At 40.9% G+C, this 18,650-nt stretch overlaps 1 protein-coding gene across 3 annotated transcripts in view; it reads right to left on the bottom strand.

Moving 5' to 3' along the window:
* The window catches only part of LOC135948025 (uncharacterized), a 33,252-nt gene extending 15,041 nt beyond the window's left edge, over positions 1-18,211 (bottom strand). The window contains exons 1-3 of one of the 3 annotated variants that reach the window (XM_065497068.1): positions 18,039-18,211; positions 11,523-11,618; positions 2,809-3,185 (exon numbers count right to left, since the gene is read on the bottom strand). In XM_065497068.1, the coding sequence (XP_065353140.1) occupies positions 2,809-3,185; positions 11,523-11,584 (439 nt within the window). In that variant the 5' untranslated portion in view covers positions 11,585-11,618; positions 18,039-18,211. The remainder of the gene's footprint in view (positions 1-2,808; positions 3,186-11,522; positions 11,619-18,038) is intronic. The other 2 variants (XM_065497067.1, XM_065497070.1) reach the window with 2 other exon arrangements.
* Between the last annotated feature and the right edge of the window lie 439 nt (positions 18,212-18,650).

Below are 18,650 nucleotides of genomic sequence, written 5' to 3'. Positions count from 1 at the left end.
TCGGATTTCTTCAGATTCTCCTGCTTGTAAATGCAATTTTGGCTCTATAAATTTATAAAAAAAAAACCAGGAAGTGAGGCGTAAATCTAAGTGCTTTTTCTCACGCATAAATCTCTGCAAACAACAAATAATAATAAAAAAAGTAACGTCATCATCCGGGCGAGAAGGAGAGTATTTGCAGGAGGGGGCCGCGGGTTGACCCGCGGCCGCTCGGAGGTCACACTCGTAAATCTGAAAAGCGGTCGCGCGCGCGGTGCACAATGAGAGGCAAGTTTCCATTTCGGGGCATCGGCGGAGCGGAGAGCGGGGGCGGCCACGGACACCCACTCGCTCGCCGAGCGGCTCTAAAAATTTGCCTAATTACATATACACGACACGGACAAAACGCATCATCGCGGCGAACGTGTCTGCGCAGTTAAAAAGCGCGTTTCACGAAAATAAAATTACAAATTTCAAAGGCAGAGAATTCAATTCTGTTATTTTCTTTAATTTAAAAAAATGTCATCATTAATTAGATTATTTTCCAATTTTTAAGTCCATTTTAAAAGACTGAATTTTTTAAATTTTCCTGGGCGAAAATTTAACAGACAAGAAACGTTTTAAAAAAATTAAGGTTGAAAATTAACGCCATTTGTTTTTTTTTTATCAGAATTTGAACATTTATTTATCCATAGGAAGCCGGATGCACGTGACGCGCAGACATGGCGTCTGGTACGGTAAGGCGGGAAATTTGAATGTTTTTTATTTTTCTTTTAATAAACAGCTGATTACCCGGAAATTGGCGAATCGACCGTTAGATGGCGCATCAGGCTAATGAAAATTTAACAAAATACGCGGGAATGAAATTATTAGGTTGCCACGCCTCTTTTTCGACGCTTCTGATTGGCCGCTGGACTGTCTCCTGATTGGCTACCATTATTTCGAAGCCATATTGACTCCTGACCGGCGGGAAACCAAAACAGATCGCAACCCTAGGCCCCCGGTTGGAATTGCGACTGCGCAGAAGGTTTTAATTCGGTTCACACATGCGCAGTGATGAGTTTCAGCCTCTCTGTGAGATTTAGAAGCGATCTGAACATACTGCGCATGCTTCAGATGCGCACAAATTTACTGCGCAGCTTCAAAATGGGCGTAAATTCAGACAACTAATTTAAGCACCTTGAAAGCCTCCATTATTTCGACGCCATATTGAATTCTGACTGGTCGGAAACCAATACAGATTGCAACCCATGCCCTGATAGGAATTTCGACTGCGCAGAAGGTTTTAATTTGGTTCACGCATGCGCAGTAATGAGTTTCAGCCTCTCTTTGAGATGAAGAAGCGATTCAAACATACTGCGCATGCGTTAAATGCCCACAAATTTAGTGCGCAGCTTCAAAAAATTAAACAGCCAAGAAAATGTTTTTAAAACAATACGGTAGTCAATTAATCGCATTTATATTTGATCAGAATTTGAACATTTTACCGTAAGAACTATTTTACACAATATTTTAAAATAAAATGTGCAATAATTTTAAAAGTTTGGTGTTTTAGCAACAATCAAAGTGCGTGGAAGGTGTGGGAAACCGACCTGCTAACACACAAACGCGGGCAAACAAAGCCTATTCGCGAATCGCACGCCTATCTCCTTTTACAAGGCTCGCGTGTTCCGAGCTAATATTCCATCGCGCAGCAATTTGGCGCTGGCTTTTCATCAGCCGACGCCCGCCAATGTGACAAAGCACCTGCGAATTTTGATCTTAACATCAAGAATCGAAACAATGGGAACGCGTAAACAAACATTTTAGAATAAATTAAATTCCAGAGGTGTGACCAACGCGGAGAATTTGTTGTGACATTTATTTACGAAGAAGCGAAATAAACTATCACTTTTCGAGCAATATTGCGGGCAATTAGTGATTTTCAGGAATGCCGCTAATTGCGCTCTTTCTTCACACACAGAAAACGAAATCTTTCGCAATGGTAACACACAGTTGGGCGCAGTTTCGAGAGCAAATATTATTAAAGGCGTCGCTTTGCTAATTTCGCCGCAGGGAACTGTTGTCATAATTATATAGTTTTTAAAGAGTGCCTTCCTTGACGAGCGTTTCAGGTCGAAATTGTTCGTGCCTGCTCATGATAATACGGCTGGTAAAATTAATCTGGGCTTGGGATTGTTTTAAATGGGATTTTTTTGTACTTTTATAAAAGAACTGAACAAAATTACATTTGACGGGGGTTAAAGGGAGCCGTTTTTGGTTCTATTTGACGCAGAATGTTTCTACGAGTTTAAAAAACATTGGTTTTTGCCTCTACGACCCATAGAAGCCGAGTTATTAATTTTTTAATTGGAAAAACGTGATTTGGACATTATAAAATTTTGATTTCGGGGCCCAGGTGGAGCCCAATGGGTCAAACGATGCCAATTTGGGCTTCAATGGATGACCCTTAACAAGACGCGTTCAACAGTGTGCAGTTTTTCAAAATCGGACCATATTTCGAATTACTACGATTTTTTTAATGTCCGATTTTCAGAAAAGCTCAAAATTTATAATAATTCAACGGATTGATGGATTTTAAGTCACAAGGTCTTAAACGAAAGGTCTCACCAAGCTCTATCATCTGAATTACCCTGATGACCTTTTCCAGGGTAGCTTACCCTGAAATCGGTTCCAGAGCCACCTTTCCGAATTTTTCCAACGCCAACTCTTAAAATTCACCCGGCAAGTGCAAAAATATTTAGAAATTCAACCAAAAAAATTAAACTGTTGAAATTTCAGGCATTTCAATCCCCGATTTTTTTTATAAAAAAAAAATTAAAAACTCACCCAAGAGCTTGTTGAGCCAGTCAGCGAGGTCTTCCTGGAGGGGGAGCAGCTGCTTCTGCTGGGCGGTGAGGATGCGTTTCTGGTAGAACTCGACGTACTCCTCCTCGGTCTCGATTTGCGGCGCCGCCGGCGCCGACAGCCGCTGCTCGCGGGCGCCGGGCGCCGACAGCGGCCGTCGGGGCGGCGAGAAGCTCCGGCGGGGCGTCGCGGCGAAGAAGGTCCTGCCGCCCCCGGAGGCGGCGGCGGGGGCGGCGCTCACGGGGCTGCTGATGCCGCTGTACGAGCGCCGCGCCGGGCTCCAGATGTCGCGCGGCCGCGACGGAGACACCGGCTGCGTCTGCAGACCCCGACACAGCGTGCTGCTCATCATCTTGCAGCTGAAACAACAAGCAGAAATAATCGAATTAATTGTTTCCAAATGAGGAAATTTTGAAATATTTTGATAACATAAAATTTCAACATTTTAACAAATTCTTACATCACAAACCAGTTTTAGGATAGTCATTCGACAGTTTTGGCTTTTTATTTGAGCTGTACGGCAGTGAAAACCTATGAAAAGACACCAAGCTCGATGAAATTGGGAGTTTTTGAAATTTTATATCTCAGGGTCACGTCAGGGTCTGACCCTGAAGGTCGATTTCAACCTTCCTAGGTCTACCCTAGGCCCTCTTGGTATTTCTAAACAAGTTAAATGCGGAAAAATACACTTTACGAACGAGAGGCGAACTGCGCATGCGTGGTCCTGCAGGTTTTTAAATTTTCAAATTGGAATTGCAGCAAAACTATAGGGGTTACACCTTTGAAATTTGGTGTGCTTGTGCAGAATTTCACGGGCTACATTTCAGCCATGAAGCCCGAAAAAATCGGAGGGGGTGATCATCCCTTAATTTTGATTTTTCGAAAAAAGGTCGCAAAAGGTGACCTTGACCTTCAACCTGCGAATTTTTCCTAAATTTAAAAGTTGTTCATGATCAAAAACTGGGTTGGGCGGTGAAAATTTCAGGGTGATTCCTCAACCCACTCAAGAGTTATAGTTTAGAATTCGATTTTCGGAGATTTTTTAGATTAAGAAGAAATAGGAAACGCCCCCATTCCTGAGCTTTTAACCTGGAATTTCACCATTTTTTATTAACCAGTACTTTTAAGTGGCATCTAAATATTCCAACGCCAAAAAATCCCGTCCATTCCAAGCGTCCTTCGTATTATTTTTTACTTAATTTTGACTTGCAACCCCACCACCAAATTTAATTAAAATCTTCGCCTCTAAAAATGCATAATTTAAATAAAATTACCAAACTAAATTGTAGCAATGCTCCATCCCAGTCTGGAAACTCAGCCTGTGGGAACGAAGGAAAGAAAGTGCGGCTGCCTCGCGGCTAATTGTAACGCGATACACGGGCCGGCGCGCTCGCGTTTTGTTGCCGGTCTGAAATCGAATACATTGAATATTATGCGGAGCGAGTGACGTGTGTGTATCAAAGTACATTCCCGTTGGCCTCCCACGCCGAGCTAGTAGTGTCGCAGAGCAGCACAAAAAATAATAATAATATGTATATCGCCACGAATAAGAAACGAGACAGAGACACTTGGAAGGTTGGCCGCGTGACATCATGTCCTTTCGACCCGCAACCAGAAAGAAAATTCTTCATAAAATAATATTTATTTTAAATATTTGTTTGTGCTCTGATTTAAATAAAACCTGTTGTTTAACGTTGTTTATTAGATATTTGTTGGTTTGAAGGAAGATTTATTTATTTATTTTAATTTAGTAAATCGTCGGGAATAGGTTTGATATTTTTTTTAAATATTTTTATTAAAAATTAAAAAAAAATAAAACCCCCTTAAAAATCTTAAAAAGAAGTGGTAAAAAGACCCTCCTGAAAGCAGTATAAATAAATCTCTTTTTGGCTGTGCACTGATTTTGTGAGACGATAATCTAAAAGCATTTGATTTACATGTGCGTCCCCCGTTTTCCCGCCCTCATGCATAGTCACTCAGATCCCGTTTCCCCTGTAAATCGGTGCTTCCCTTTTATACTTTATGCATCGGCATTTAATCCCTGCGTGGCTGCGCGTCTCTGGAAGGAAACCACTCGCTCACTCACATTTCTAAAGGGAAGGAAGCGCCGAGAAAAAGGAGAAAAAGGCGAGGGGACGCGCGGCAGCAGCTGCATCGCGCCTCTGTTTAGTTTGTGCTGGCCATGTGCAGTGGAAAACTAGACTCTCTTTTTCTCTGTCTCGCACCCGCCGCCGCGGCTTTGTTTATAACAAGCAGGGACCTGCCCCAAGAAAATCTGGCTTTGGCTAATCCTCTCTTGCTTTTTAAGGGTTCCTCTCTCGAAGAAAAGACGTGACGAGGGATTTTTTTAACTGTTCATTCTCATGAGGAATGTGCAACACACTTGAATTATCAAATAAGACAAAAAAGGCTCGTTTTTTTACCATCAATACCAAATTATTTTGTTAATTGAAGTTCCCTGTCTTCCCGGGTAAAATAAAAACGCAAAAAACGGGAATTTTGGCGCAAAACCTGGCCAGTCGACGCCTCTCGGTGCCAAACGAAGGAAAATAAAGTCAAAATTACACTCCGGCCCTTAGGTGAATTTAAATAAAAATCAGAAAAATGACTTTTTGCGCAGATTTTGGGGGCTTTTGGGCCCGAAGGGGCGCACGGGGGCCACTTTAGGATTCATTCAATGCAGAATGTTACCACGAGTCCAACGAACATTGATTTTTTACTCTACGACCAATAGGAGCCGAGTTATAAATTTTTAAAGGTTGAAAAACGTGATTTGGACATTACAAAATGTTGTTTTCGGGGCCCAGGCGGGTCCCAATGGGCCACACGATGCCGATTTGGGCACCAATCGATGCCCCTCAATAAGGCGCGTTTAACCGTGTGCAGTTTTTCAAAATCGAACCATTTCACGAATTATTACGATTTTTTGAATGTCCGAATTTCCGAAAAGCTCAAAATTTTTAATTATTCAACGGATGGATGGATTTTAAGTCAAAAGGTCTTAAACGAAAGGTCTCACCAAGCTCTATCTGCTGAATTACCCTGACCACCTTTTTCAGGGTACCCCACCCTGAAATCGGTTCCAGATCCACTTTTTGAGATTTTTAAACGTCAGAATTTTCCGGTAGAAGGTAGAAAATTGTAATCAGTCATTTTACAGACTGGAAAAGTATTTTTAAAGTGAAAATTCACCTGTATATATGAAAAATTAATATTTTACAGTTAAAACAGCTGGATTAAATGTTCCCGTGACGATTAGAGGCTCACAACAGAGAAAAAATAATAAAATTCATTAGAATTCTGCTCCCGGCTGTTGTGCCTGGACGGAAATGAAAGATAAAAATAAAAAGCAAGCAGCATGACCAACAACTAGCAAATTTAAAATATATAATATAATATAAATCCCCTCCTGCCTCATCTCATCCATGCAAGCAATAAGCACATCAAATTTTGTCAGAGCTAGAAATGCCGCGAGAGGAGAGTAAAGACCCGCATGGGATGGGATGGCAGTCTATCTCTGATCCGATTATCATAATTTACAAATAAAAGGGTGGCATAGAAAAATAACAGGAAGCCGAATCGAGAGAGAGCGGAGAGAGGAGAGCGTCCTGTGGTATGTGTTTTCGATGCATGCGTGGGATATGCGTTTATAAGAGGAGGAAATTAAACATAATGAATGCCATCTCGGCCGCGATCATTATAATTCCGGCCGGCCGCGGTCTCTCTCTCCTGCTTTCCTGCATTCAAATTCCGTGGGTGTGCGGCCAACACGAGCGGCCGCCATCCGGCCACCAACCAACTAAATTATATTTTCGGTTTTGTTTTGGTCGCTCGTCGCCTCTGATTATATTTATTTCTGAAACGGTCTACGTGCGCCGGACACTGACCTGCCCATTCGCTGTGCAATTATTTATGGCCGCGGCCAATAAATCATAGAGCTTACACCAAACACGCGAGCGTTATTTCGATCGGTCACATTTTTTATTGCTTTCCAATTTGGGGCACGTCCAGTTAGGTTGGTACTAAAATGGCGGCACTGCGGCAAAATTCGATTAGGATGGTTTCCTCAAATGAGATTTGATTTAGAATTCATTGGAATTGCGAAAACCTTCGCAAGAGAATAAGAATTCTTAGTGAATTTGAAAATTCTTGGAAAAACCACACATTTAAAATGGCGGGAAAACCCAGTGAACGCTTTAAAAGATGGGCGTCAGTCCATACTCTCTTATTTTCCCACGCCAGGTGGCACTGGTATCCTTTTTTATATCTCAGCTGTTTCCCGCCAAAATGTTCCAGTATCTTTATAATTTCTTTAAACTGTTCTTAATCCTAATTTTGACTGCAAATATGGCTGTTCATTGTAAAAATACATGGTAATGCTGTTTTTATTTTTCAATTGAACAGTTTTCTTGTTGAATTCGCAGTGGAATTTAATTTTACTGACAATCAATTATCATCAGTTACGTTGGTACTAAAATGGCGGCTCTGCAACACAATTCAATAGTTGGCTTTCTCGTTTCAATTCAATTCTCAACTGAAATTTCAAAGATTGTCAAATTTCTTGTTGCTTAATTGAGCGGTATTAAAAAATTCCTTGAAAATTGAAAAATGGCGGGAAATCAGAGAGTGTTTTCAAAGATCAGTGTTCCATGACGTCATCGCCGCTTTCTTAATCTTCCCTGCTCGCTAGGTGGCAGTAGCATCGTTTTTATCTCAGCTGTTTTTCCCGCCAAAATGTTCTAGAATCTTTTTTAACTGATTTTCGCCAAGCAAAATGATCGTGAATCGAATTAAATGATTAACAAACTGTGTTTTCAGACGAATTCAATAATTTTCTAGTGAAATTCGCGATTAAACCTGTCAATGAGTGGCGCCAACCGTCAATTTCTACTTTTAGAATATGTCAACGCCCCAAATTCAAATTAATTACTCATTCTGTCTATTCTAGATGTAAAATTAATGTAATTTAGATGCTTTGAAACAATAAATAAGCTCAACCAATCTCAATAAATACAACAAAAAATATTTCTTGGCTTGAAAATTGTATAGTTTGGGTTTCTACCGCGATTGACAGAGCCGATTTTAGGGTTTAGCCCTTCAAAAATACCAGGAATGCAACCTACAGCAGGAATTAACCTAATATTTAAGCAGAAAATAAAAATAAAAATTATAGAAGCAGTAAACAAATCAGCGTTTGTGTCAGCGTTTAAAAATACATTTTCTGTTATTCTGCCAGCTGCATGGCCGGTGGTTGAATTTGCATTATTTAATCCGCCGCGGGACAACCTTCTCGTGTCTGCCTAACAATTAATCAGGGGCCGTGGGTTTCCTTTGCTTTCAGTGTGTGCAGACAAAGTGACAGATATTCCACCCACATGCAAGAAGCACGGCTGCAGGTGTCTGTTTGGAAAATTTGCGCGCAGTTCCGCCGCTCGAGAAGAAGAGCCGCGCCGGTGGGTTCGAAACCCACACAAAACCTGGTAGCGGCGGCGATGATTGCGAATTTTATGTCCTTCGTGGGTGGGAGAGAGGAGGCACGCTCGAATTTACAATGAGAAATCTCGTTAAATTACACGCCGCCTTGCCAGAGCTAGAAATAATTGATTCGCACATAAAAGAGAATTCTTCTTTTTTTTTGCACACCGAATCACCGTAATTTGGTTCCGCTCTCGGCCCATTCTGCCGCCGCGCCAACTTCCGCGAATTATTATTTGCGTGTGTGTGTGTGTGTGAGCCGCGATCTCTACTTGCGAAAGTGGAACGAATTAAATTTACAAGTGTGCGAAAATTAGATTTTTTTCTAAATTTAAATTATTTTTCTGGCAATTTTGGTTCAATTATTTCTTTTCTCTTAATAAAATTATTTTAAATCAATTAAAATGCCTAATTGAACACTAAAAACCAGTTAAATCAAATTTAAAATTTTTTGAGAAATCTCGGAGGCTCAATAATTTATTCCTATTGAAATTTCTGTCCTTTGCGGCACTTTTCTATTTTTAAAACACGTTTCTAACCAATCAGGCCAATATCAAGGGGCTCATTTTCGAATCTGTCATGCGATAATACCGGAAATTACCTGAAATCTGCTTAATTTCCACGAAAAACCGGGAGGAAAACAAACAACACGTGATAGAGACGCTGCATTTAACTTGTTTCACGGCTCTCCCATCTGGACGGCACATGCTGGAATGCACTCCCCCAACATATGGGCAGGTAAACAAACAAAAGTGCGGGAAACTTTTTTAGGGAAAACGCGCGAGCTGCTTCTGGGGAGGATTAGGACGGGAGATTATTTTTTTCTGTATTATCTGCGCTCCCTTTCACGTTCCCGACGAGTTTGTCGAGTTCTACGGGCTCGTTTCTACAAATTTTACCCTGATTTTCCGGGAAAGGTGCTTCAAAGACAACTAATATGCAAATATCATCAGATTTGCTCGAAATTAATGAAAAAAAAATCATTAAAAACTGACCTGGGAACGGATATCAGGTCTGGGTACCCTGAAAAAGGTCGTCAGGGTACCCCATGTGAAAGCTCAATTAAATACCTGTCCGATGAGGGGCCGTGGTCGACGATCGGACGAATAGCCGAATTTTAAGAAAAATAAAACCATTTTCGGCCGTGCACGTCGCAAAGCTCGAAAAACGGAAAAAAATTAATTTTAATTTTTCTATGGGCGCGAAAAGTCTGAAAATTGGTTTCCAGACCGGTGGCAGTATTTGGCGTGTGATGTTGACAAAACCCTTCAATTTTTCTGCATGTGGAAAAAATCACGAATTTTTGATTTCCCAAGGAAAAAAGTGCAAAAATCACGTTTTTCCATCTTCAAAAGACTACCAGTCCTAGGATTTTATTCGGATCAGCTCGTAATTGGTCTTAAAATGATCCCAGATAAATTTCGCGTCGATTGAGGTGCTATTTTTAAATTTATTTTTTAAACCGGAGATGTGGGTGGCGGAAATTTCGACTTTTTCGAAAAAATTCGTAAAAATTCGAAAAATTGTCTGATTTTGAAAAACCACACACGAGCAGACGCGCCTTATTAAAAGGCGTCGATTGGTACAAAAATCAGCACCGTCGGGCCCATAGGGCCCCGCCTGAGCCCCGAAATAAAAAGTCGGAAATGTCTCAAATCGCGTTTTTTCGATTTTAAAAATTAATATCTCGGCTCCTATGGGTCGTACGACAGAAAACCAAAGTTTTTCAGACTCGCCGTAAAATTTCAGACAGTACCAAACCTGAATTTAAAAAAATTTAATATTTTTTAATTATTACGATGAAGGACAGATGGATAATCCACAAAAACAATTAAAAATTGCATCAGACAAAGCTGGTAATTGGTGCGGGCAGCGAGGCCGGCACAAAGCGAAAGCCGCGGGAGCGTAAAACGCGCTGTTAGACCGCGGCGAATAGACACAGAAAGCGCGAGCGAACAATATACATGTGATGTGTATGGTCGCGTGGCCAGTGCACCCAGCGAGCGAGTCGCGCGGCGCGGCGCCGAGGGCAGCCAACTATGAATTATCTCCTTCTCTCTCTCTCTCTCGCAGCGAATTCAATCATCGCAACAAAGCCAGCAAGCAAAACAGAGGAAACAGACTCGACTAAGCAGCCACGGCCACTGCTAATTCGGCCTTTTTAACAGAAAACACAAAGAAAAATAAAATCTAATCTTGTATTTTAATAATTTAAATAATTTTTCTAAGGCATAAAATCATGTTTTCTTATTTGATTACCAAGATTTTAATTTTTATATGCGTCTAAAATGCTTTAAATGACTTAACTCTAAAAAATAGTTTATTTTTTTCTCGATTTTTCACCAAATAAATTTTAAAAATAGATTTTTTATGGCATGACACCATTCTTTCCGTTAAACGACTGTTTCTTGCCGTAATAAAAAAGCGATGAATACCTTTTCCCAGGTCAAGACGTCAAGAGGAGGCAATAATTTGGAATAACGAATGCAAATTGCTGCGAAGGATGCGCGTGGGAGTCGATGCTGTGAATTGTGAATGAAGCTGTGTGTTATTAGTGTCAATTCGTCCCGTGAGAACAAACGCGTCCGTCGATATATTCTTGTTTATTGACAAACACAACGCGCACGGCGTGAAACTTGAAATAAAAACGTCCGCAGGAAATCCATAATAATGGCATCAGCAGAGAGTGTGTGTGCGGTTTCTTTCTGCAAAAATAAGCCGGCTGCGTTAATTGCAACGCGCGAAAACAAACACGGTAGTTTGTCGTAAATTGATGTTTTGCTAAACTAGCCCGGAAATCTCGACACAGATTGGTTAAAAATCCTAGGAATTAAAAAATTAGAGGTGTTTGTAATTTTCTTTCTATTTTAAACGGGGGTCGGTGCTTCAGGGCCGCGCAAATATGGCCGATTTAAGGGTTCAAATGGTATTTTAGGCTTTAAACTTCAATTTAAAATGATTTAATTAATCATTATTTTATTTTAAATGTGCTAGGGGCTCTTAAAGAATTTTTTAAATCAAAATTCAGGGTACGGCACCTGTTGGAAAATCCTGCGCAGTATAGAGGACAAATTTTCCAAATTTTCATGCCATGTTGAATTAATTGCGGTGTAAAGAATTAGTAGAAAACATTCAGCGTTATATGCAAGGTTAATTTTGAGTTACGCAAACACCACCTGAAGCTCTAATTCCGTGGCGAAACGTAAACAAGAGTGACTTACACGCTGCAGGTTTTGCTGCACCCGCAAATGGAGCTGCTTCGGTATTGCGTGAAACACGCCATGGTTTGCAACACAATTTTCCGTCGCCGGTGGCTGCTGAGAACAAAACAACTCAACTGTCAAAAGCCGCTCAAATATATTTATTCGCGGGCGGTTAGAAATTAAAAATGGTTATTCATTTGTTGCGTCAACGGAGGGAAAATTAAGTGGGCGGTGACGCCAAGGTGAACCGTTTCGGACACATTCTGATTAAATTATAATATCACTGGAGGCCATAAGGCGCGAAATTTGAATGTTTTGTTGTTGTTTCTACTTATTAACAGCTGATTAGCCCGGTAATTGATGAATCGACCGAAAAATACGCGGGAATGAAATTATTAGGTGGGAACGCCCCTTTTCTGACGCTTCTGATTGACCGCTGGACTGTCTCCTGATTTGCCTCAATTATTTCGACACCATATTGACTTCTGACCGGCGGGAAACCAATACAGATCGCAACCCAGTCCTCCGATGGGAACTGCGACTGCGCAGAAGGTTTTAAATTGGTTCACGCGTGCGCAGTAATATGTTTCAGCCTTTCTGTGAGATTTAGAAGCGATCTGAACATACTGCGCATGCTTAAGATGCGCACAAGTCTACTGCGCAGCTCCAAAATGGGCGTATATTCAAACAACTAATGAAAGCCCCCATTTTTTCGACGCCATGTTGAATTCTGACCAAAACAGATCGCAACTAGGGTGATTAATATAAAAAATTAATCAATTGGCGCATTGCAGTCTGAATTAACAAAAAAAAACTCCAGTTAGCACTGCTTTGATGTCTACATTTTAATTTTTTCTGCTCGGCGCAGGCTGTGTATGTGTATTGTGTTTGTTATTATTACGTGCTCAAGTGCGGTATAATTAAACGTGAGTCGAGCCGTGCAGCCGTGGAGGAAAGACACACTCGCTCACGTCACTCCTGCCTTTATTTCAATCATTTTTTTTTCATTTCTGCAGCACACGTTATGCAAATCAGCCTGGAATTGAATTACACGCACGCTGCGAAAATTATATCTTCTGTCAGCTCAACATTGTAAAGGAGTGTCAGAAATAATGTAGAAAATGCTGGAACACGTGCCAAAAGATTTTTGTTTGAAGGATATAAGAGCCTTTTATGGAATGTGAGCCTTTCAGACAGCTTTAAAAATTAAACGTTTATGATTTTGACGGTTTTATTGGCAATCAGTCAGGCTTAAATAATAAATATTCGTGTTGGTGACCTTCGAAAGGAAAGGATAATTTTATTTTTGACGATTCAGTGGGCTTTCATAACACATGGCGTCTGGTATTTTTGTTATTATTTCTTTATCAACAGCTGATTAGCCTGGTAATTCGTGAATCGACCGTTAGATGGCACATCTGGTGAATGGATATGTAACAAAATAAGCGGGAATGAAATTATTCGGTCAGCACGCCCCTTTTTCGACGCTTCTGATTGGCCGCTTGACTGTCTCCTGATTGGCATCCATTATTTCGACGCCATATTGAATTCTGAACGGCGGGAAGACCAACACAGATCGCAACCCGGACCCCGGTGGGAATAACAACTGCGCAGAAGGTTTTAATTTGGTTCACGCATGCGCAGTGATGAGTTTCAGCCTCCCTGTGAGATGAAGAAGCGATCTGAACTTACTGCGCATGCTTAACATGCGCGCAAGTTTACTGCGCAGCTTCAAAAGGGGCGAAAATTCAAACAACTATAAATTTCGTCGCCATATTGACTTCTGACCGGCGTGAACCAACACAGATCGCAACCTGGCCCCCTGTGCTAATAGGAGAAATTTCCCCTTTCCCCACAAACCGCCGAGAAAGGAGAAACTTATTCAGAGAAATAATATAATAATTTCTCATCCAGTGCGCGTATATGTTTTACCGTCGTCTTTTTCTCATTCTTATTATTATTCTCAAGGTGTGTTTCCTGGAGAGCCTTTGACCGCAAAAAGAATAAATCACGGCACGCAATTGTCCTGCTCTCGCGCCAATGGCGAGAGTGCAAAATAAATATAAAATTGGACTGCAGCCAATAACGAGCGACGCGCACGCACTGACCTTTGCGATTTATTTCTTTCTTTCTTGATTTGCTCGTTAAAATTTTTTATCGCCCCTGATTTATATATTCGCAAAGAGGAAAACGCCGCGTGGGCCGTTGCTCTCGAATAAAAAAAATAAATTTATAGGCATAGATGTGTTTATTTATTTATTTCTAGGCGCGATTTTAATTACACCGCGCTCTAAGTGCTCATTGTGGGAGTGAAAGAAAGAAAGAAAAGCGTTGCTGCACTGCACTGAACACTCGAGTGAGAGAAGAGCAAGCGTGCACTCAGCCCGTCTGCTGTTTGTTTTATCCTCGAGTAAGCACAAACTTCCTACATCTCAACACTCTGCCGCCCGATTACTTGCATTCACAGAGAAAAAAAACTACTTGAAAGTTGTTTTTTATTTACTGCAATTTGCAACAACTAAAATGATTAAAAAGAATATTATTCAAAGCGTAGGATAACCGATTTTTAGATATTTCACACCCATAGAAAAATTAAAATTATTTTTTTATGGATTTTCGGTTTTGTGACGTGCACAGGTTTTATTTTTGTTAAAATTCGGCTGTTTATCCGATCTTCATCCACGAACCCTCATCAGACAGGTCTTGGTAAGGGCTTCGATACTTAATCGACCTTTTTCAGGGTACTTAGACCTGAGATCCCCTCCGAGGCTGGTTTTATAGTACATTTTTTATCTAATTTTGAGAAATCAGCGACGTTTTTTCAACCTTTCTCAGGTCATGTGCCCTGAGGAGTGTTTTACCTGCACCGTCGCATGCGCAAGACCACCACCGGCCTAGAAACCGATTTTCAGACTGTTCGCGCCCATAGTAAAATTAAAATAATTTTTTTACGGTTGTTCGGATTCGCGACGTGCACAAGTTAAAAATGGTTTTATTTTTCTTAAAATTCAGCCGTTCGTCCGAACTTCGACCACGACCCCTCTTTGGACAGGTCTCGGATGGAGCTTTGACCTGCGGTACCCTGACGACCTTTTTCAGGGTACCCTGACCTGAGATTCGCTCCCAGGCCGGGTTTTCATGATTTTCAGTAATTTCGAGCACAGTATTTAGCGATACTCAGTGACGATTTTTTACCCTTGCCTGTCAGCAACCTTCCTAAGGTTGCACGCAACCTGAAATCGGAAAGTTTTGCCACTTATATTTGGGTCTTTTGGTCAATTTTGACGCCTCGACGGACAGATTCCCGAAGGGGCCAAGGGGCGAAAGACACTAAACATGTTTAGGGAAAAAAATAAATTGATATATTTAGAGGAATATTTTCCTGCTCTTAATATTTAAAGACCGATTTTGATCAGAATCGCGGAAAGAAATTTTTCAATTAGCTACTCATCAGGTTTCAATGTGTTTCAATGCATTTTTTTATTTCTTTATTTGCAACTATTTCCAATAATAATCGCGGCGAATTATTTTGAAACAATTAAGATAGTAAATTATACAAAAATTGCTCAATTCTAGCTGCACGTTTTTGCGTCTGGCTTTTGTTTCTGGCAGCGTCAGCACATAATCAGCAATTAATCAATAATGCTCGGCGTAAGAGGCAATAAGTAAGTCAATATTCCCGTCGTCGTCGTCGCCGTCAAGCGGCGGCGGCGGCTTGGAAATAAACTTGTGAGCCTTCCTTGCCTGCTCGCTCGCTCACTCACTGGGGGCGGATGCGTTATTTCAGACAATTCAGACGCCACTCACTCATGCCAGTCGTTCATTTGTTTGTTGTTGCGAATATTCATTTTCTTTCAATTATCATTCAACTGCTGATTGATCGCTGCCTGTCACCGCTCGAAATTATTCCAGACCATTCCGAAGACGGCAAAGATGTGTATTTCAACACCGTGTAGGGGCCAGGTTGGGATCTGAGTTCGTTCCCGCCGGTTAGAAGTCAATATGGCGTTGAAATTTATAGTTATTTGAATATTAGCCCATTTTGAAGTTGCGCAGTAGGTTTCTGCGCATCTGAAGCATGCGCAGTATGTTCAGATCGATTTTTCATCTCACAGGGAGGCTGAAACTCATCACTGCGCATGCGTGAGCCAAATTAAAACCTTCTGCGCAGTCGTAATTACTATCGGAGCCCAGGTTGCGATCTGCGTTGGTTTCCGCCGGTCAGAATTCAAGATGGCGTCGAAATAATGCAGGCCAATCAGGAAACAGTCCAGCGGCCAATCGGAAGCGTTGAAAAAGAGGCGTGTCAACCTAATAATTTCCCTCCCGCGTATTTTGTTACATTTCCATAAGCCTGATGTGCCATCTAACGGTCGATTCGAATATTTCCGGGCTAATCAGCTGTTAATAAAAAGAAAAACAAATCAAATTTCCAGCCGAACGCTACCAGACGCCATGTCTGCGCGTCGCGTGAATGCAGCCCCCGGTGAATTTCGTAAATTTATTTATTTTCCGAGTCCCCCTGCTTGTCAATTGTGAAGCAGCGCAATAATTCTGGCTGAATTGGCTGTCGACGGGTGATCGATTGTTCTTTATGCCGCAAGTGGAAATAATAATTCATAATACATTCCCCCTGTTTGCTCTGGTCTCTCGTGAAAGCACGCTACTTACACACACTGCACGCACGCACGCGGGCGGGCGGGCGGGCGGCATTTCATTTGTTGCTTGCGTAAAAAAAGGGAGAGAGAAAAAAATTCCTCAGCAGATTACAAAATTCGAGAAAAGGAAAAATTGCTGTTATCTTTTTCAAGATAAAAATATTTTTCGCGCTTTGATCAATAATTACACGGACTCATTCAAAGTTTGAGCAAACACGTGAGTTATCTGGCGTCGGCCAATATTGATTTTGCGATGCAAACTGGAGCATTGCTCTCGCAGCATCCAGTTCACGGGCAGCAGCGCAGCAGCAGCGCCGTGCAGAATTGGGCCACAATTCAAGGGTCCGCCGATCGATGCTCCCAAGCTGCTCCCTCGGAGCCGCCGCCGGAAAGTGAGACGCCACACGAATCGGAATTAATATTATTACCAATAAATATAGAATAATTTTTGTATTTATTATTATTTTCCTGCTCACGCGCACGTCAGACGCCAGCTACCAGCTAGGTGGAAATGCACCGAGATTTTATCTCTAATAAAAAAAGCTGGCTGCCGGCTTCCGCTCGCGCCGTTGACACATTTTCGCGGTAGAGTTGGCGAAATGATGTTTTTGCACTGCCAAATATTAAATTTTTAGACGCAGCAAAAACATGGCTCAATTTTTCCCCCAAAAAAAATTTTTTTTAGTGAAATTAATTCAGATTTGAGTAGGGAAACAGTCCTAAACATTTCAAAATTATTCTGCAGGTTTTTTTAAAAACATTTGCACTGCTTTTTAGGGAAATTTTGGCTCGAAAATTTGGTTTACACATTTTCAACGAAGATTTTCCGGGGTTTAGAAGCATCAATCCTATTTTGAATTGTGTTTTTAAGCCAAAAACAGCTGAAAATCTAGGATTAGAGTTGAAATTTTGATTATTTCTCGAAATTTTCAAAACACATTCGTCTATTTCCATCCCCAAAAATAAAATAATTACAGATTCATCTCTACAAGCGTTTAAAATCGGAAAAGGATTAAAACTGTTCAAGTGTTCCTTTAAAAAATCCATCTCATTATAAAAGAACATCTACTACTCTACTTAATTTATTTTGAAAAATTGTCTAATGCAGCTAAAACTCACGTCTGAAGCATTTAAAGAAGAAATATATAAAAAAATCCAAAGAATCAATTTTTATTAATGTTGAAAAATGAAAAAATGTGGAAAAACGTGCACAATATTTTTGAAAATTCAGAAAAATGAATAAAAAATAGAATTTATTTCAAATATTAATTAATTTTGCTGGGAAAATTCTCAATAGAGTCGTAAAACTGAAAAAATCTTATTTATTCTGATTTAAAGTCGAGCTTACAATCAAGAATATTTTGCATTGTTGAAGCTACAATGTGGAAAAATAAAATTAGGACCGACAAACTGTTAAATTTCTGAATTTTTCGCTTGAAAACGTTCCCTCTCATCGCGATCTATCCAAAGGTTCGCCAATTTTTAGGAAAAAATCCCTAAATTTTGAAAGAAATCGTGGTATTACAGTAGGGAACAGTGCTAACCGCTTAATTGACTGATTTTTCTCAACAATTAAAACGGAAACCTAACAAAGTTTTAGCTTATTCCTCATTTTTAAAGAAATTAGAGAAATTCAACCAGCAAAAAATGAAAATTTAAAAGAAAAAAATCTGCACAGTAAAGGAAATTTCAACCAATCCGACCGCAAATTTTAGATTTTTGGAATAAATTAATTTCCTGCGCGAGAAATTTCTCAAATTTTGTGTAAAGCCCCAAATTTCAAAGTTTTGGTAATCCAAAAACACCAAAATAATATCAGAAATAAATCAACAAAGTTAACAAAAAGAATTTTCATGGTTACAAACTGCAAACTGACCTGTGGGATGTGTCGGGGGCGCTGGGTCACCGAATTCTGAGTGCGGACGGCTGTGGTTGTTGATGTTGTTGTTGTCCGGTGTCGGTGCGGGCAGCGAGTCGCGCCGGCCACGGGCGCATCACGGGCTTTAACGCGCGTCGTCCACCCACTCGCAGCTCTGCCGTGCTACTGCCGAGCCGCGATGCCGATCCCGATCCACTCCTTTCCCTCCTTTCCTCCGCTCCGCGCTCCACTCCGCAGCTCGCGATCGACAGGCGACCGTGGCGCCGCCGCTCCGTCCTTCCGCCCTCCCTGCCGGCGGGGGTGCCGCCAACCCCTGCCGCCGGAAATATGTACGTCGCATCCCCGGGGAGCTGCGGTCTATTTGCCGAGCGAAATTGCGGCGTAAAAAGAACAATTTTCGTTTTTTTAAATTTAATTCTTTTTGGAGATTTGGGGAATTTTGATTAAGTTAATTCCAGATGATTTGAACTCGTAAATAGGAAAAAACTCTAAATTAAATGATTAAAATTAATTGATTTGTTGGATGCAAGAGTAAAAATTAAAAAAGTTCAAATTTTCTCCAAAACTTTCAGCGCTTGACAAATATAAATATTTTAATTATTTTATTTT

The sequence above is a fragment of the Cloeon dipterum genome, chromosome 1 (genome assembly GCF_949628265.1).
Source record: "Cloeon dipterum chromosome 1, ieCloDipt1.1, whole genome shotgun sequence".
Classification (NCBI taxonomy): domain Eukaryota; kingdom Metazoa; phylum Arthropoda; class Insecta; order Ephemeroptera; family Baetidae; genus Cloeon; species Cloeon dipterum.
Note: the sequence above shows the minus strand (reverse complement) of the source record. Positions and strands in the feature narration are given on the sequence as shown.